This window comes from Mobula hypostoma, chromosome 12 (genome assembly GCF_963921235.1).
Source record: "Mobula hypostoma chromosome 12, sMobHyp1.1, whole genome shotgun sequence".
In the NCBI taxonomy this organism is placed as follows: domain Eukaryota; kingdom Metazoa; phylum Chordata; class Chondrichthyes; order Myliobatiformes; family Myliobatidae; genus Mobula; species Mobula hypostoma.
In genome coordinates, this window is record NC_086108.1 from 5,738,947 (window position 1) to 5,759,157 (window position 20,211).

Below are 20,211 nucleotides of genomic sequence, written 5' to 3' on the forward strand. Positions count from 1 at the left end.
TGTGCACGGCACCCTACTTGACAGATAACAGACATCACCACTGGAGTGGCCGCTGCGAGCTGCGTCACGCCGCCATCTTCTCCTCCCTCCCCAATTGTGAAGTGTTTTCCTATTTCCCCCACACAGATGTTACACCATAAGGCAGAGAGGCAGACTTAGGCCATTTGGTACATCAAGTCTGTGACAAGATGCCTAGGTGAGGACTATAAGGACCAAGTGGTGGAGTATCTACCAAGTGCTACGAATTGACAATAAACTGGACTGGGCAAAGAACACTGAGGCTGTCTACAAGAAGGGTCAGAGCCGTCTCTATTTCCTGAGGAGACTGAGGTCCTTTAACATCCGCCGGACGATGCTGAGGATGTTCTACGAGTCTGTGGTGGCCAGTGCAATCATGTTTGCTGTTGTGTGCTGGGGCAGCAGGCTGAGGGTAGCAGACACCAACAGAATCAACAAACTCATTCATAAGGCCAGTGATGTTGTGGGGATGGAACTGGACTCTCTGACGATGGTGTCTGAAAAGAGGATGCTGTCCAAGTTGCATGCCATCTTGGTCAATGTCTCCCAACCACTACATAATGTACTGGGTGGGCACAGGAGTACATTCAGCCAGAGACTCATTCCACCGAGATGCAGCACTGAGCGTCATAGGAAGTCTTTCCTGCCTGTGGCCATCAAACTTTACAACTCCTCCCTTGGAGGGTCAGACACCCTGAGCCAATAGGCTGGTCCTGGACTTATTTCATAATTTACTGGCATAATTTACATATTACTATTTAACTATTTATGGTTCTATTACTATTTATTATTTATGGTGCAACTGTAACGAAAACCAATTTGCCCCGGGATCAATAAAGTATGACTATGACTATGACTGTCTGAGTCTAGAATGGAAATGCAATGCCTTGAGACTGAGATGATAACAGGGTTCTTGACTAGGCACTAGGTGGGAACCTTTAGAGGTTTGGAGACGAGAATCCAAACGAGACAGAAGTCCTAAATGCAGTCACAGGCTGAACTGAAGTTGGGGACTGAGCCCCAAATCGAGTTCAGGTGCTCTTCAAATATCCAAACCTTGGTGCCAAAACATGGCTGCCAATTAGTGGAGTGGGTCAGAACCTTTAAAGGAACAGTGCCAGCTATCCATACTCCTGGAGAACTTGGAGCATCTAAACCCCAGAGGGTGTGTACTGTAACGGAGTCTGCACCACCATTTCATCATAGCTGAATTATTATTCCTCTCAACCCCATACTCCTGCCTTCACCCCGTAACCTCTATTGCCCTGACCAATCACGAACCTATCAAACCACGCTTTAAATATACCCAATGACTTGGATTCCACAGCTGTCTGTGGCAATGAATTCCTCAGATTCACCAGTCTTTGGATAAAGGAATTCCTCCTCATCCCCGTTCTAAGGACATCCTCTTCCAGATTGTTTCCTGGTATACTTAGCCTCAATTGTCTTTTGTGTCTGATTCTCAGAGCTTTTTCATTTGAGTTATTGCTTGTGGAGGGGTGAAGGTGTCACCTCACTGACCCTAGAAGGTTACGCAGGGGACGGGGGTGCTAAATATATGAGAGGGGCTTAGATAAAAATGAAACTCTTTCCACTGCCAGAAGAAGTCGTAACCACAGGATCTGTTTTTGGTTGAAAAGAGGTTTTAACAGAACGACAAACACGAGAGATTCTGCAGATTTTGGAAATCCAGAGTAACACACACACAAAATGCTGGAGGAACTCTGCAGGTCAGGCAGCATCTATGGAAATGAATAAACAGTCAATGTTTTGGACCGAGACCCTTCTTTAGGACTGAGAAGGAAGGGAGAAGACACCAGAATAAAAAAAAGTAGGGGGAGGGAAAGGAGGATAGTTAGAAGGTGATAGGTGAAGCCAGGTGGGTGGGAAGGGTAAACAAAGAAGGAATCTGTTAGGAGAGGAGAGTGGACCATGGGAGAAAGGCAAGGAGGAAGGGACCCAGGGGAAGATGATAGGCAGGTGAGAAGTGGTAAGAGGCCAGAGTAGGGAATAGAAGAGGGGAGGAGGAGGAGGGAGCATTTTTTTTAATCTGGAAGGAGAAATCAATATTCATGCCATCAGGTCAAAGGGTACCAAGATGGAATATAAAGTGTTGCTTCTCGACTCTAAGCACAGGAGGAGGCCATAGACCGACATGTCAGAACAGGAATGGGAATGAGAATTTCAATGTTTGGGCACCTGGAGGTTGTGCTTTTGGTAGATGGAGGTGGTTGACAGAGCCTCATCCTGGGAACAGACGCTGGGCAGACAAAGGAACAGAGAAAAGGCAACAGCTTTTTTACAGGGGAAGAGGTATAGTCAAGATAACCGTGGGCGTCAGTAGGTTTATAAAAGATATCGGTTGACAGTTTGTCTTCAGAGAGGTCGAGAGAGAGATCGAGCAAGGGATGAGAGAGGTATCAGAGATGGACCAAGTGAATTTGAGGCCAGGGTGGAAGTTAAAGACAAAGTTGGTGAAACTGACGAGCTCAGTGTGGGTGAATGAAGGAGCTCCAATTAATGAGATAGAAACATAGAAACATAGAAAATAGGTGCAGGAGTAGGCCATTCAGCCCTTCGAGCCTGCACCGCCATTTATTATGATCATGGCTGATCATCCAACTCAGAACCATGCCCCAGCCTTCCCTCCATACCCCCTGACCCCTGTAGCCACAAGGGCCATATCTAACTCCCTCTTAAACATAGCCAATGAACTGGCCTCAACAGTTTCCTGTGGCAGAGAATTCCACAGATTCACCACTCTCTGTGTGAAGAAGTTTTTCCTAATCTCGGTCCTAAAAGGCTTGCCCTCTATCCTCAAACTGTGACCCCTCGTTCTGGACTTCCCCAACATCGGGAACAATCTTCCTGCATCTAGCCTGTCCAATCCCTTTAGGATCTTATACGTTTCAATCAGATCCCCCCTCAATCTTCTAAATTCCAACGAGTACAAGCCCAGTTCATCCAGTCTTTCTTCATATGAAAGTCCTGCCATCCCAGGAATCAATCTGGTGAACCTTCTTTGTACTCCCTCTATGGCAAAGATGTCTTTCCTCAGATTAGGGGACCAAAACTGCACACAATACTCCAGGTGTGGTCTCACCAAGGCCTTGTATAACTGCAGTAGTACCTCCCTGCTCCTGTACTCGAATCCTCTCGCTATAAATGCCAGCATACCATTCGCCTTTTTCACCGCCTGCTGTACCTGCATGCCCACTTTCAATGACTGGTGTATAATGACACCCAGGTCTCGTTGCACCTCCCCTTCTCCTAATCGGCCACCATTCAGATAATAATCTGTTTTCCTATTTTTGCCACCAAAGTGGATAACTTCACATTTATCCACATTAAATTGCATCTGCCATGAGTTTGCCCACTCACCCAACCTATCCAAGTCACCCTGCATCCTCTTAGCATCCTCCTCACTGCTAACACTGCCACCCAGCTTCGTGTCATCCGCAAACTTGGAGATGCTGCATTTAATTCCCTCATCCAAGTCATTAATATATATTGTAAACAACTGGGGTCCCAGCACTGAGCCTTGCGGTACCCCACTAGTCACTGCCTGCCATTCTGAAAAGGTCCCGTTTATTCTCACTCTTTGCTTCCTGTCTGCTAACCAATTCTCCACCCACACCAATACCTTACCCCCAATACCGTGTGCTTTAAGTTTGCACACTAATCTCCTGTGTGGGACCTTGTCAAAAGCCTTTTGAAAATCCAAATATACCACATCCACTGGTTCTCCCCTATCCACTCTACTAGTTACATCCTCAAAAAATTCTATGAGATTCGTCAGACATGATTTTCCTTTCACAAATCCATGCTGACTTTGTCCGATCATTTCACCGCTTTCCAAATGTGCTGTTATCACATCCTTGATAACTGACTCCAGCAGTTTCCCCACCACCGACGTTAGGCTAACCGGTCTATAATTCCCCGGTTTCTCTCTCCCTCCTTTTTTAAAAAGTGGGGTTACATTAGCCACCCTCCAATCCTCAGGAACTAGTCCAGAATCTAACGAGTTTTGAAAAATTATCACTAATGCATCCACTATTTCTTGGGCTACTTCCTTAAGCACTCTAGGATGCAGACCATCTGGCCCTGGGGATTTATCTGCCTTCAATCCCTTCAATTTACCTAACACCACTTCCCTACTAACATGTATTTCACTCAGTTCCTCCATCTCACTGGACCCTCTGTCCCTTACTATTTCTGGAAGATTATTTATGTCCTCCTTAGTGAAGACAGAACCAAAGTAATTATTCAATTGGTCTGCCATGTCCTTGCTCCCCATAATCAATTCACCTGTTTCTGTCTGCAGGGGACCTACATTTGTCTTTACCAGTCTTTTCCTTTTTACATATCTATAAAAGCTTTTACAGTCCGTTTTTATGTTCCCCGCCAGTTTTCTTTCATAATCTTTTTTCCCCTTCCTAATTAAGCCCTTTGTCCTCCTCTGCTGGACTCTGAATTTCTCCCAGTCCTCAGGTGAGCCACTTTCTCTGGCTAATTTGTATGCTACTTCTTTGGAATTGATACTATCCCTAATTTCTCTTGTCAGCCACGGGTGCACTACCTTCCTTGATTTATTCTTTTGCCAAACTGGGATGCCATTGCATATCCACCGTCAATCCTTTAAGTGTCATTTGCCAGTCTATCTTAGCTAATTCACGTCTCATACCTTCAAAGTTACCCCTCTTTAAGTTCAGAACCTTTGTTTCTGAATTAACTATGTCACTCTCCATATTAATGAAGAATTCCACCATATTATGGTCACTCTTACCCAAGAGGCCTCTCACGACAAGATTGCTAATTAACCCTTCCTCATTGCTCAAAACCCAGTCCAGAATAGCCTGCTCTCTAGTTGGTTCCACTACATGTTGGTTCAAAAAACCATCCCGTATACATTCCAAGAAATCCTCTTCCTCAGCACCTTTACCAATTTGGTTCACCCAGATGGAAGCAGAATGGAGCTCGTTTAAAAATCTCGTTAGACCACATTTGGACTATCGACTTCACTTCATGGTCGCCTCATTATAGGGAGAATATGGAAGTGTAGAGAGGGTGCAGAGGAGATTTACCGGGATTTTACCTGGACTAGAGAGCGTGTCTTATGGGGAGAGGTTGATTCCGGGTTTAGGAGTTCAGCTCAGTGCTTTTCTCTTTGGGATGAAGGAGGATGAAAGGAAACGATAGAGGTGTACATGATGGTAAGAGGCGTCGATCGAGTGGACAGCCTGAGTGAAAGTGGCTAATACCAGAGCACCTGAAGTTAAGGTGATTGGAAGGAGGAATGGGGGGGGGGGATGAAAAAGGTAGCTTTTTTAAAACAGTTTTAGGTTCATGGGCCATGCTGCCAAGTGTGGTGGTACAGACAGGTACTTTTGGGACATTTAAGGGACTTGTGCACATGAATGAAGAAAAAATGGAGGCCTACGTGGGAGGGAACTCCATGAGGGCCACTACCTTGTCATAGGGTTTGGAGGCTTGCGTGCCTCAATGACCCAGAGAGTTATGTTGTCTGGAGTCGGGCTTTGTGTTTTGGCTCTTGTTAGGGTCAACCGTGCCCAACAGGTCAAAGGGTAGAGGCCAGATTCAGAGTGTTCCACCAGTCCTCCAGGTTTGGGGGTTCAGCTCAGGGCTAAAACTGTTACGGAAACAGCAATGAAGAATCCTTCTACATTTGAGTGTGACGGTATTCCTGAGTCTCCACCCGGGACTTGCATGGCTGACAGTAGTGAAAACCGAGCTACAGACTGAAGCCCTGAACACTGTCAGGGATGGAGGACGTTCAGTGCCGCCCTGAACGCCAACAACGTTACGGGCAGCAGGTACGTGGGAGGGAAGGGTTAGATTTATCTTGGACTAGGTTAAAGTTCAGCACAACATGATGGGCCGAAGGTCCTGTGCTGCTGTCTGAGCTGAAACGTCCTGTGCTGCTGGTCTGAGTAGGAATGTCCTGCTTGAAATGGCACTGGGAGAAATTTTACTTGCAGCTTTCAACCTGGAATTAGATTAATTTTAAGGAAATTTCCCATGACCTTGAGAAAAGGATAACAGAAAGCACGGTAGCAGAGTGATTAGCACAACGCTTTACAATACGGCGACTCAGGTTCAATTCCCGTCACTGCTTGTACATTCTCCTGTGACTACATGGGTTCCTCTGGGTGCTCCAGTTCGATGTACTGGTCAGTAGGTTAACTGGTCTTTGTAAACTGTCCCTGGATTAGGCTCGGATTAAATTGGTGGATTGCTGAGTGGCATTTCTCAAAGGGCTGGGAGGGTGTATTCTGTGCTGTATCTCAATAAATAAACAAATGAGTAGCAATTAGCACAACGCTTTACACTGGGGTTCAATTCCCGCTGCTGTCTGTAAGGAGTTTGTACGTTTTCCCGGTGACTACCTGCGTCTCTTCCAGGTGTCCTGGTTCCCTCCCACACTGGAAGCAGGGCAACACTTGATAGTTGAAGGGTAGTAACAGTTCTTGAACCTGGTGGTGCGAGTCCTGAGGCTCTTGTACCTTCTAGGTGATGGCAGCAGCGAGAAGAGAGCACGGCCTGGGTAGTGGGGATCTCGGCTAATGGATGCTGCTTTCCTATGACAGCATTTTGTGCTAATTAGTTGGGAGGGTTTTACCTGTGATGTACTGTGCCAAATCCACTACCTTCTGTAGGATTTTCTGTTCAAAGTACTGAGCAGTGGTAAAAATACTATAAATTACAATAAAAAATACACAGTAATGAAGAAAGTGAGTTAGTGTCCGTGGCTTGGCATGTTTGTTGGCTCTGGGACTTGCTGACAGTGAACAGTGAGATCGGGCTTTCTCTTTCGTCTCAGGGTGGTGCAGCTGTGTAGAAAGTGTGATGGCTGTTCCAGGCAATGGGCCCAATCCAGTCTGTTATAATGGGAAGGCTTCAGGGTGTGATTTGGTGTCCACGATGCCTAATGAACCTCTTCATTGCTGTAAACGGTGGCTTAATGCTATTATAGAGCCAGTGAACCCGGCTTCAATTTCCACCGCTGTCTATCAGGAGTTTGTACGTTCTCCCCGTGACCGTACAGGCTTCCTCCGCGAGCTCTGGTTTCCTCCCACAGTCCAAAGCTGCACTGGTTAGTAGGTTAAGTGGTCACTTGGGTGTAATTGGCTGTTGCAGCTTCCTGGGCTGGAAGAGTATCATTAAACAAATAAATGGTCTGGGATCTTCCTCCGTTACTTACATTCTCAAGAGAGCAAGTAAGACGCGAAGCTGAAGACCCCAGCCTGACCCAGAGCCCACTCTCGTTTTGAATCTTTAAAACGGGTTATTTATTTGCCTTTTCCTTGTTTTCAGAACATTTAGGGTCCCTTGCTTGCATGCCTTCATCCCTTCCTGGTCAATTCTATTGTGAACTGTACAGCTTGCAATGACATATGCCGATAGGTCACCATGGCAACGTGTCTGAGTTGCTGCCATGGCCTATACAGTTCAGCCCATCAGCTGCTCTGCTAAAGTAAGAAAAAAGGGACTTTATATTTCTCTAACTTCCTCCCGTCCCCCTTCTCTCTTTTCCCCCATTCCCCATTCCGATGATTCTTCTCTAAATTGGTGAGACCCATTGTAAATTGAGGGGGGGGGGAGGGCTCTTCACTGAGCACCTCCACTCCGTCTGCCAAAAGCAGAACTTCCCAGTGGCCAAACACTTCAATCCCCATTCCCATTCAGATGTGTCGGGCCATGGTCTCCTCTTGAGCTACGATGAGGCCACCCTTGGGGGAAGGAGCAACACCTCATGTTCTGTCTGGGTAGCCTCCAACCTGAAGGCATGAATACTAAATTCTCCTTCCGGTTAAAACAAATGTCCCCTCCTTCTCCCCTCTTCTTCTATTCCCCACTCTAGCCTCTTACCTCTTCTCACCTGCCTACCACGTCCTCCTGAGTCGCCTCCTTCTTCCCTTTCTCCCATGGTCCACTCTCCTCTCCATTCCTTGACCTTTCCCACTCACCTGGCTTCACTGATCACCTAGCTATCCTCCTTCCCCTCCCTCCACTTTTTTATTCTGGCATCTTCCCACTTTCTTTCCAGTTCTGAAGAAGGCTCTCGGCCTGAAATATCGATTGTTTATTCTCCTCCATAGATGCTGCTTGACCTGCTGAGTTCCTCCTGTATTTTGTGTGTGTTTCTCTTGTTTATGATTACTCTCTCACCACTTCTCATCTCCTCACCTGCCCATCACCACCCTCTGATTTCCCCTCCTCTTTCCCTTTCTCCCATGGTCCACTCCCCCTCTCCGATCAAATTATTTCTTTTTCTGACCTTTACCTCTTCCATCTATCACCTCCCAACTTCTCCCTTCATCCCTCCCACTCTCCTCCTAACCTGGCTTCACCTATCACCTGCCAGGTTATACTTCTCCCCCACCCTCCCACCTTCTAATTCTGACTTCTACCCCCTTCCTTTCCAATCCTGAAGAAGGGTCCTGGCCCAAAACGTTGACTGTTTGTTCCTCTCCGCAGACGCTGTCTGACCTGTTGAGTTCCTCCAGCATTCTGTCACGTTGTTCAACTTTCAATCATCCCCTGTTTAGGGAGAGGGTGGGGTTTCCAAATATTTCACTGACAGTTTTGGGAACTTGTCGTTCTAACGTCTGAACAACAGTTCCAGATGCCCCTAGCAAGGGAACCTTAAAATATATTTTAAAAAAGGCCATGAAAATAAGGTCAAGTATGTCAATAAATATGGATAAAAATATGCAGCAGATTTTTCAAGATGCTGTGCCTGTGGTATTTAGAATGTCTTGCTCTGTGCAGACTCGAGTCTGGGTCTTTCTATGTAAAACCAGGAACGGCAGCAACATGACACAGTTAGACAATGGTTCTCTGTTCCTCATTTTCACCCTTACTAAAAATAGTGTCTGTAATGTTATTTACTGCTTGCTTCCAAAGTGGTAAACATGATGGAGGATCTCTTCCACCCCTCCCTCCCCTCTTGCTCTCCAATACTTCGTCTCTCTAAAGCAAATTTTTTTTTTTTTGCCTTTCTCCTTCCCACATAATTATTATTTATTTTTGCTTTGACCGCTTTCTCATAATCGGAATCACCGGCCCGCATCGTGAAATTTGCTAACTTTGCGGTAGCAGTACCATGCCGTACATGATAATAAGAGGGAAAAAACTGTGAATTACAGTAAATATACTATATATTAGTTAAACTAAATAAATAGTGCAAAAATAGAAATAAAATAGTAGTGAGGTAGTGTTCATGGGTTCATTGTCCATTCAGAAATGGGATGGCAGAGGGGAAGAAGATGTTCCTGAGTTGCTGAGTGTGTGTCTTCAGGCTCCTGAACCTCCTCCCTGATGGTAGCAATGAGAAGAGGGCATGTCCTGGGTGATGGGGTCCTTAATAATGGACACTGCCTTCCTGAGACACCGCTCCTTGAAGATGTTTTGGATACTACGGAGGTTAGTGCCCATGATGGAGCGGACTAGTTTTATAACTCTCTGCAGCTTACTTCGATTCTGAGCAGTAGCCCCCACCCCACCCCGCCATGTCAGAAGTGATGCAGCCGGTTAGAATGTTCTCCATGGTACGTCTGTAGACATCTGTAAGTGTTTTTGGTGACAAACCAAATCTCCTCAAACTCCTCAGGAAATATAGCTGCTGTCACACTCCTGTGATTAACTGAGTACTGTTATGTTTTATAACTTCAAGACATTAAACTAATTCAAAGGAAACGCAGGAGCCCGGGAATATAGGTCTCACTTTCTGTTTACTTTAAGTGAGGGGTGCACGTATCATGTGGTAGCGTGGCTATGTATGAAATTAACTTATTTTTTCATATAATCTGTAATGAATTATTAACAAACAAGATTGCTTAATAAACAGTATACATGATTACTCAAATATTATTGAAATATTAAACACACACTTTTTTAACACTATCTTGAAGTTTTGGAGTTGTTCCATGTCATCCTTACAGGTCACACTGATGTCATCCTGATAACACTGAGCGCCTAGGTAGCCTTGTGGCACCTGGCCCATAGCTTTCTGCCAAATTACAGATACAGATGCAACTCCAGAAATAAGCCTATTACTGTATATCAATAAATCCCTTTGAGTGTTTACAGTGAGAAACACTTTGGCATCTTCTTTTGTCTCCATCTGTAGGTAGGCCTCAGCTAAACCCACTTTGCTGCAGTGTTTCCCTCCAGAAAGGTTTGCAAAGATATCCTCTATCCTGGGCAGAGGGCATTGATCTAGTTTCAGTGCTGGGTTGATGGTGACCTTAAAATCACCACTTATCCTGACAGACTCATTCTTGGCCTCTGAGACCACCGGCATTGCTTATGGGATCCACTTAACCTTGGAAAGAATTCATTTAGCCTCCACGCGATCTAGCTCATTGCTATTTTACCACTGATAGTAGAAGCGGCCGAATGCACTTTACAGAACTTGGGTGTGGCAATTTATTTAAAAACAAATCTTGCCCTTGCTAGGTTTGAGTTTTTCAATGCCATCCTTGAACACTGCTGTGACTTCGAGCACCTCTGCTCCATCTGCCGATTCCCAGATACCCATTCCTATTCCTGCGTGTTGGTCAATGGCCTCCTCTTGTGCCAAGATGAGGCCACTCTCAGGGTGGAGAAGCAATCCTCATGTTCTGTCTGGGTAGCCTCCAACTTAAAGAAAATGTTCTCCCTCCCCCTCCCCTCTTCCCCACTCTTGCCTCTTCTCACTCGAGCCTCCTTCCCGTTCTCCTGCGGGCCCCTCCTCCTTTTTTCTCCAGCCCTCGACTTTCCCCACCCTCCTGACTCCACTTATCACCTTCTAGCTTTCCTCCTTCCCCAATCCCCCAACTTTTTATTCTAGCATCTTCCCCCTTCCTTTCCAGTCTTGATGAAGGGTCTCAGCGCAAATTGTCAACTGTTTATTCCCCTCCATAGATGCTGCCTGGCCTGCTGAGTTCCTCCAGCATTTTGTGTGTGATTCTTTGTCTTAGATTGTTCATCACACGCATGAACTTAACAGTAAAGATGATTACATAACGTTAGTATAATGAAAGTATAAAGTACGCAGGGTGTCAAAAGCAACAGACGCATGGGAGAATACCTGAATCAACTGTTGAATAACGGAAGGCTTTAGTCATAGTCATAGTCATACTTTATTGATCCCGGGGGAAATTGGTTTTCGTTACAATTGCACCATAAATAATTAAATAGTAATAAAAGCATAAATAGTTAAATAGTAATATGTAAATTATGCCAGGAAATAAGTCCAGGACCAGCCTATTGGCTCAGGGTGTCTGACCCTCCAAGGGAGGAGTTGTAAAGTTTGATGGCCACAGGCAGGAATGACTTCCTATGACGCTCTGTGTTGCATCTCGGTGGAATGAGTCTCTGGCTGAATGTACTCCTGTGCCCACCCAGTACATTATGTAGTGGATGGGAGACATTGTCCAAGATGGCATGCAACTTGGACAGCATCCTCTTTTCAGACACCACCGTCAGAGAGTCCAGTTCCATCCCCACAACATCACCTACGATGTTTCCACCTACGATGCTGTGTTGTGATGAAAAGTTTACAGTACACTGTATTTTTTTAAAACTTTTACCAGGTTTTTATATAAGGTTTAGAAACAATAAGCATTGTAGACTCATTCTGGTGTTTTCATCAGCAATGCTTTAAAAATTTAATTTAAATAAATGTAGTTTTAAACAAAATGTAATTCCATTATGTAAGATATAAAAACGATCAGCACCGTAACACACACAAAATGCAGCAGGAAATCAACAGGTCAGGCAGCGTCTATGGAGAGGAATAAACAGTTGACATTTCAGGCTGAGACCCTTCTCCAGGGCCGGAAATGAAGGGGGAAGAGGCCAGAATAAAAAGTTTGGGTGGGGGGGGGGGTGAAGGAGGATAGCTAGCTAGAAGGTGATGGGTGAAGCCAGGTGGGTGGGAAGGTAAAGGACCGGAGAGGAAGGAATCTGGTAGGAGAGGGGAGTGGACCATGGGAGAACGGGAAGGAGGAGGGGCACCAGGAATAGGTGATAGGCAGGTGAGCGAGGTAAGAGGCAAGAAGAGAGGAAGAGGAGGGAAAAAATTACTGGAAGGAGATCAGTATTATAAATGTGCTCTGGTGCCGGATTTCCATAACCAACAGACGCTTTTAAAAATTCAATGTTGTGTTTCTTCTATTTCTGGAACCAGCCTGCTGAATATTCACAATTGCGTCCAATGTTCAGTTTGTCGTGATAGATCTTTGCGTGTTTTACAACCAGCATACCATTAAAGAGCATACGTTCACTCTGATGCCAATGTTACACGATTGGCACCTTCATTTTACAGCATGTTTTTCTGTTTTTCATTAAATGATGTTCGTTACATATTTGGGGTCACTTCTCAGAGCTGTCTGTGCACAGAGACCTGCGTATCACCCGGGAACCTTCCCAGTGCCTTGTGGAATTTGTGACGGCATGCCAGCGCCCAACAAAAAAAAAATTGGGTTTTGGGGGTTTATGGATTTTGGATTTTCAGATAAGGGGTACCAGACCTGTAATAACTGTTCCTGAATCTGGTGATGTAGGGCCCAAGGCTTTTGTACCTCCTTCCTAATGACAGCAGTGGGAAGAGAGCATAGACTAGATAGAACATAGAACATGGAATAGTACAGCATAGTACAGGCCCTTCAGCCCACATTATTGTGCTGACCCTCAAACTCTGCCTCCCATATAATCCCCCACCTTAAATTCCTCCATATACCTGTTGGGGAGGCTAGTGTGCATTGTTGTGTATTTAATATTTCAGTAGTATTTGAGTAGTACTGTATATATTGTTTAATTAAGAATTACTTGGTGTTTATGGGTTATATGTAAAAGTACGTGAATGGCGTACGTTATTATGCCACCACGTCATAAATGTGCATCTTATTTACTTATTTCCCGTTACACCACTGGTGTTCAGGGCAGCAATGAATGTCCTCCATCTCTGGTGGTGTTCAGGGCTTCATTCGTTGTGTCAGTAGCTTCCTCTCGGTTTTCACTACTGTCAGTCACACAAGTCCCGGGTGGAGACTCAGGAATACTGTCACACTCAGATGTAGAAGGATTCTTCATTGCTGTTTCTGTAACAGTTTTGTTTAACCAGTCAGGGTTGTTAGCCCTGACAGGACATGTGGACCACTCTTAATCTGGCCTCTACCCTTTAACCTGTTTGGCATGGTTGACCCTACCAAGAGCCAAAGCACAAAGCCCTGACTCCAGCTAGCGTCGCTCACCGGGTCAATGAGGCATGCAGGCCTCCAAACCGTGACAAGGTTGTGGTCCTCTTGGAGAAAGTGCGCTCCTTGCTAAAGTAAAAACGAAACTAACTGGTGTTATTCCTGGCTGCATGTTTATTTTTCAATTAGTTTTATGTTTTGGAGTTATGAAACCGCGCACACATGAGGGAGCTGGCTGGGTTTACAACCTTCTGCAGCTTGTTCTGATCCTGTGCCTTGGCCCCTTCATACCAGCTGGCGAGGCAACCAGTGAGAATGCTCTTCATAGTTGTACAGGAAACAATGGGGTTGTTCTGTGTATTAAGGACAGATGTTAACAACTGTGAAGGGAAATGATAAGGTTGTTACTCTCATTGAGGACAGATGCTAACTGGAACTGTTGTTGCTTTAGTTTCTGATAGCTGAGAGTGACCGAGGGGGCCTCTGCAACATCAATTGCTCCAAGGGCCAGCAGAAGCCAGTGTGTGGCAGCGACAGGAAACTCTACAAGTCCCATTGTGCCTTCCAGAGGGCAAAGTGCAGGGACCCAACCCTCGAAACCGTGTCTCGGAGCCGATGTAGCGGTAAGTGTGACGACTCAAGGCTACACAATGACTCTTCCAATCATCAATTGCATGCTTCCAATGTAACATCTGTCAATAACACACGCAAAATGCTGGAGGAACTCAGCAGGTCTGGCAGCATCTGTGGAGAGGAATACATGTTCAACGTGTTGGGCCAAGACCCTTGACTTGTTAATTTTTGTGAACATTGTGTATCTTGGAAAACCTCTCAGGAAAACCCAGCCTACTCTGCGTGGATTCTGTCAATGCCCTTTGTCTTGCCAGCATAATCAACAATCCCATCCATCCCAGACATTCTCTCATCTCAAAGTTCAAAGTAAACTTTATTATCAAAGTACATACACATCACCATATCCAACTCTGAGGTTCACTTTCCCGCAGGCATGCCCTGCAAATCTATAAAATAGTAACTCTAGTTACATTTTATAGTAACTGTCGAGTCTGCCTCATGATCAACTCCTCTTGGTGCACAAATGTATCAGAGTTGCTCACCAGACCTGGAATCTCTCGTAATTAAGTGCCGTCCATTTTACCTGCCGTGGGAGATTTCAGCGATCATTCTGGTAGTGGTGCACATTCCACCTCAGGCCAATATCAGACAGGCTCTAGATGATCTGAGCAATGGGGTCAACATGCAGGAAATTGCACACCCTGACACCTTCACCATCATTCTGGGGGATTTTAACTAGGCCAGCTTGAAAAAGTCACTAACTAATTACCATCAACAAATCACCAGAGGGAACAACACACTAGACCATTGTTACACCACCATCAAGAATGCCTACTGTGTTATTCCACGCCCTCACTTCGGGAAGTCTGATCGCCTGGGTGTATTTCTACTCCCTGAGGGAGAGACTGCAGCACCAGTAGTGAGGACCAAGAAGGTTTGGACAAGGGAAGCACAGGAGCGCCTACAGCACTGCTTTGAATTGGTGGACTGGACCTTATTCAGGGATTTGTCTTTGAGTCTGGATGAGAATGCTGCAGTTGTTACCGACTTCATTAAGACCTGCATGGATGCGTGTGTGTCTACGAAAATTTGCTGTACATTCCTAAATCAAAAGCCATTGATGAACCAGGAGGTTTATCATTTGCTGAGGGCCAGATCTGTGGCATTCAAGTCTGACGACCTGGGTCTGTACAAGAAGACCAGATAGGACTTGCAGAGGGCTATTTCAAGAGCAAAGTGACTATTCTGAGTGAGGTTGGAGGCAACACTGGATGCATTGAAGCACCTTCAATTACTCCAAAAGACTGAGGTTTGGTAAAAATACTGAAAGGCTTTTATTCGCTGTACAATACGACTTCCACGGTGAGTGTCTGCCCCCGGACTGAGGGGGAGGGGCAAGGCGAACACCTTTATACAGGACTCTGTGGGACGAGCCACAGGGACAGTCAGCAGAGGGGTGTGTCCAGACAGGTAACCCAGTTACAACATATATACATGGTTTACCACAGCATGTCAACCCTGCAGGGTTTGCAGGACATTACTTCCAACAAAGTGAAACCCAATAGCATGAATGGCAGCGATGCTTCACTACCAGATGAGCTCATGAGCCTTCTATGCCCGCTTTGAAAGGGAGATCTATGAAGATCCCTGCTGCACCTGGTGACCCTGTGATCTCTGTCTCAGAGGCTGACGTCAGGCTGTCTTTAAAGAGAGTGAACCTTCGCAAGGCAGCAGGCCTCAATGGAGTACTTGATATGACCGAAAACTTGTGCCAACCATCTGGCAGGAGTATTTAAGGCCACTTTCAACCTGCCACTGCTCCGGTCGTATGTTCCCACCTGCTTCATAAAGGCAACAATTATGCCAGTGCCTAGGAAGAGTAGTGTGAGCTGCCTTAATGGCTATCGCCCAGTAGCACTCACATCGACAGTGATGAAATGCTTTGAGAGGTTGGTTATGACTAGACTGACCTCCTGCCTCAGCAAGGACCTGGACCCATTGCAATTTGCCTATCGCCACAATAGGTCAATGGCAGATGCAATCTCAATGGCTCTTCACACAGCCTTAGATCACCCGGACAATATATACACCTATGTCAGGATGCTGTTTGTTGACTATAACTCGGCGTTTAACATCATCATTCCCACAGTCTTGATCGATAAGCTACAGAAACTGGGCCTCTGTACCTCCATCTGCAACTGGATCCTTGACTACCTAACCAGGAGACCACAATCTGTGCGGATTGCTGATAACATCTCCTCCTCATTGACAATCAACACTGGTGCACCTCAGGGGTGTGTGCTTAACCCACTGTTCTACTTTCTTTATATCCATGACTGTTTGGCTAGGCACAGCTCAAACAGCATCTATAAATTTGCTGATGATACAGCCATTGTTGGTAGAATCTCAGGTGGTGACGAGAGGGCGTACAGGAGTGAGATATGCCAACTAGTGAAGTGGTATCGCAGCAACAACCTGGCACACAACGTCAGTAAGACAAAAGAGCTGATTGTGGATTTCAGGAAAGGCAAGACAAAGGAACACATACCAATCCTCATAGAGGGATAGAAGTGGAAAGAGTGTGAAGTTTTAAGTTCCCGAGTGTCAAGATCTCTGAGGATCTAACCTGGTCCCGACATATTGATGCAGCTACAAAGAAGGCAAGATGGTGGCTATATTTCATTAGGAGTTTGAAGAGATTTGGTTTGTCACTTAAAGCACTTGAAAGCTTCTATAGGTGTGCCATGGAGAGCATTCTGACTGGCTGCATCACTGTCTGGTATAGGGTGGGGCGGGGGGGTGGTGGTGCCACTGCGACTACAGAAAGTTGTAAAATTAGTCAGCTCCATTTTGGGTGCTCTGTAGTATCCAATACCTCTTCAAGGAGTGGTGCTGCAGAAAGGGAGTGTCCATCATTAAGGACCCCCACCACCCAGGACATGCCCTCTTCTCATTGTTACCATTAGGAAGGAGGTACAGGAGCCTGAAGGCACTCACTCAATGATTTAGGAACAGCTTCTTCCCCTCTGCCATCCGATTCCTAAATGGACATTGAACCCATGAACTATCTCATTTTTCCTTTAATATAAATTATTTCTTGTTTTGCACTATTATTTGTTTATTTAATATAAACATATGTACTTACTGTAATTGACTTAATTTTTTTATTTCTATACTATCATGTATTGCATTGAACTGCTGCTGCTAAGCTAACAAATTTCACGACACATGCCGGTGATAATAAACCTGATTCTGATTCCAACGGGATCAGTGAAAGATCAACCAGAGTGCAGAAGATATCACACTGTGCAAATGCAAATATAAATAAATAGCAATAAATAATGAGAGTAGGAGATAAAGTGAGATCATTGATTGTGGAAACATTTCAATGATGGGGCAAGTGAGTGTAGTTATCCCCTTTTGTTCAAGAGCCTGATGGTTGTGGGGTAATAACTGTTCTTGAACCTGGTGGTGTGGGACCTGAGGCTCATTGTGGTGAATGAAGTTATCCACACCGGTTCAGGAGCCTGATGGCTGTGAGGTAATAACTGTTCCTGAACCTGGTGGTGTGGGACCTGAGGCTCATTGTGGTGAGTGAAGTTATCCACACTGGTTCAGGAGCCTGATGGTTGTGGGGTGATAACTGTTCTTGAACCTGGTGGTGTGGGACCTGAGGCTCATTGTGGTGAGTGAAGTTATCCACACTGGTTCAGGAGCCTGATGGTTGTGGGGTAATAACTGTTCCTGAACCTGGTGGCGTGGGACCTGAGGCTCATTGTGGTGAGTGAAGTTATCCACACTGGTTCAGGAGCCTGATGGTTGTGGGGTAATAACTGTTCCTGAACCTGGTGGTGGGAGTCCTGAAGCTCCTGTACTTCCTACCTGATGGCAGCAGTGAGAAGAGATCATGGCCTGGGTGGTGAGGATCTCTGACGGTTGCTGCTTTCCTGCGACAGCCTTTCATGTGGATGTGCTCAGTGGTTGGGAGGGCTTTACCCATGATGTACTGGGCTGAATCCACCACCTTTTGTAGGATTTTCCATTCAGAAACATTGATATTTCCATACTAGGCCATGATGCAGCCAGTCCATATACTCTCCACTACACATCTGTAGAAGTTTGCCAAAGTTTTAGATATCGTGTCGAATGTCTGCAGACTCCTAGAGGTGCTGCCGTGCTTTCTTCACAATTGCACTTGTGTGCTGGGCCCAGGACTCATCCTCTGAAATAATACCCAGGAATTTAAAGTTGCTGACCCTCTCCGTCTCTGGTCCTCCGATGAGGACTGGCTCATGGACCTCTGCTTTCCTCCTCCTGGGTTTCTCACTCCTTCTCCGCCACCTGTCCCGCATTCCTCCCTCACTATTCCCAACATCCATTGCTCCCACAAGGGGTACAAGCTCACTCTCTGCTCCATGTTGACGAATACAGTGCTAGATATATGTGCCCATGGCTTTTGCACATTACTGTACAAGAGAAAGAAAGAGTAAACACAAAGGTCAAAGTTCAAAGTAAATTTGTTGTCAAAGTATCTATATGTCACAATATACAACCCAAGATTCTTTTTTTTGAAGGCTTTCAAAGTAGAGCTCTTATTCTGGCCTGAAGAAGGGTCTCAGTCTGAAATATTGGCACTTAGATTTGATTTTTTAGATTATGGGGACACGCAGTCCTCTTTTATTGTCATTTAGTAATGCATGCATTAAGAAATGATATAATATTTCCTCCGGTGTCATATCACAAAACACAGGACAGACCAAGACTGAAAAAACTAACAAAACCACATAATTATAACATATAGTTACAACAGTGCAACAATACCATAACTTGATGAAGAACAGGCCATAATCACAGTAAAAAAAAGTTCAAAGTCTTTCGAAAGTCCCACATCTCACGCAGATGGGAGAAGGAAGAAAACTCTCCCTGCCATGCCCGACCACAGTCCAACTCTGAGTCGTCCGAAAACTTTGAGCCTCCGATCAGCCCTCTGACACCGAGTACCGAACACCATCTCTATCCAAACGATTCGACCTCAGTCTCGGTCGCCAACAGCAGGCAAAGCCGGGGATTTTGAGGCCTTCCCTCCGGAAGATTCTCGATGGCCCAGTAGCAGCGGCAGCGAACCGGGCATTTCAAAGATTTCTCCAGATGTTCCTCTGTGCTTTCACGTCTGCCTCCATCAAATCAGAATTGTCCACGGCCCCTATTTAACAAATACGATATAATTTTCACTGGAGATCTGCGCGTGCGCGCATGGCGCGCTGCTACCCTCTCCTCCCGCCACTTTATTCCTTTCCATAGATGCAGCCTGACCTGCTGAGTTCCTCCAGCATTTTGTGTGTGTTGCTCTGGATTTCCTGCATGTCTTGTGTATGTGGTGACATGTCCGCACCTTGGTAATAAAGTTATTTCGACTTTTGATGAAGGAGCAGGGAGACAGAACTGGACAGATTGCTTTTTACAGCAGGGGTTCCCAGTCTGTGGTCCATGGACCCCCTGCTTAATGGTTTTGGTCCAACGCACATAGAGGTTTGGGAACCTCTGCTTTACAGAGACCTGACACAGGGTTGATGCGTTAAATGGATTTATGTTCTACAGTAATTCAGATTCTGTGTGTGTGTGTGTTATTGTGGATCAGTAATGTTGCCTGGCCTATTTCTGCACGAATTCTATAGAATGTTTCATGGTGCCTCTGGGATCGACAAAGACGCTCTTCATTTTATCAGAGTTGCCGATGGAAAAACTCGAGCCTCCGAATCTTGAGGCAGTCGAACAGAAAGCTCTCACAGATAGGTGCCTGTAGCATGCCTACGTACTCTCCAATTATGATTAATTCATCTGCTTATTGGGTGACAGGATAGGATGCTGAATTATTGAAGCAATTAGTTGGGCGTTCCTTGCATAACTCCTAGAGGGATTTCCCTGACCTGCTTTGCCCTTCCCCTGCATTGTTTGCCGTAAATCTCTCCAGGGAGTTGTGAGGGGCAAGTTTTTTTTTTACAAATTGGTGCGTGCCTGGAGTGCGCTGCCTGGGGGGGGGTGGCAGTGGTAGAGGCAGAGACATTAAAGACGTTATGATAGGCATATGAATTTGAGGAAAATAGAAGGATATGAACATTGTGTCAGTGAGACCAAAGAGCTAATTGCGGACTTCAGAAAGGGTAAGACGAGGGAACACACACCAGTCATCATAGAGGGAGAGAGTGAGCAATTTCAGGTCACCGGGTGTCAGTATCTGAGGATCTAACCTGGACCCAACATATCGGTGCAGCTATAAAGAAGGCACGACAGTGGCTATATTTCATCAAGAGTTTGAAGAGGTTGTTTTGTCACCAAAGACACTCACAAATTTCTACAGATGTACAAAGGAAAGCATTTTAACTGACTGCATCACCATTTGGTATTGGGTGGGGGA

General features: G+C 45.6%; 1 protein-coding gene across 1 annotated transcript in view; it reads left to right on the forward strand.

The window, feature by feature from the left end:
- LOC134355109 (SPARC-related modular calcium-binding protein 1-like) overlaps window positions 1-20,211 on the forward strand; it is a 192,711-nt gene that overhangs the window by 41,954 nt on the left and 130,546 nt on the right. Inside the window, exon 2 of the mRNA XM_063064856.1 lies at window positions 13,675-13,846. Within this exon, the coding sequence (XP_062920926.1) occupies window positions 13,675-13,846 (172 nt within the window). The remainder of the gene's footprint in view (window positions 1-13,674; window positions 13,847-20,211) is intronic.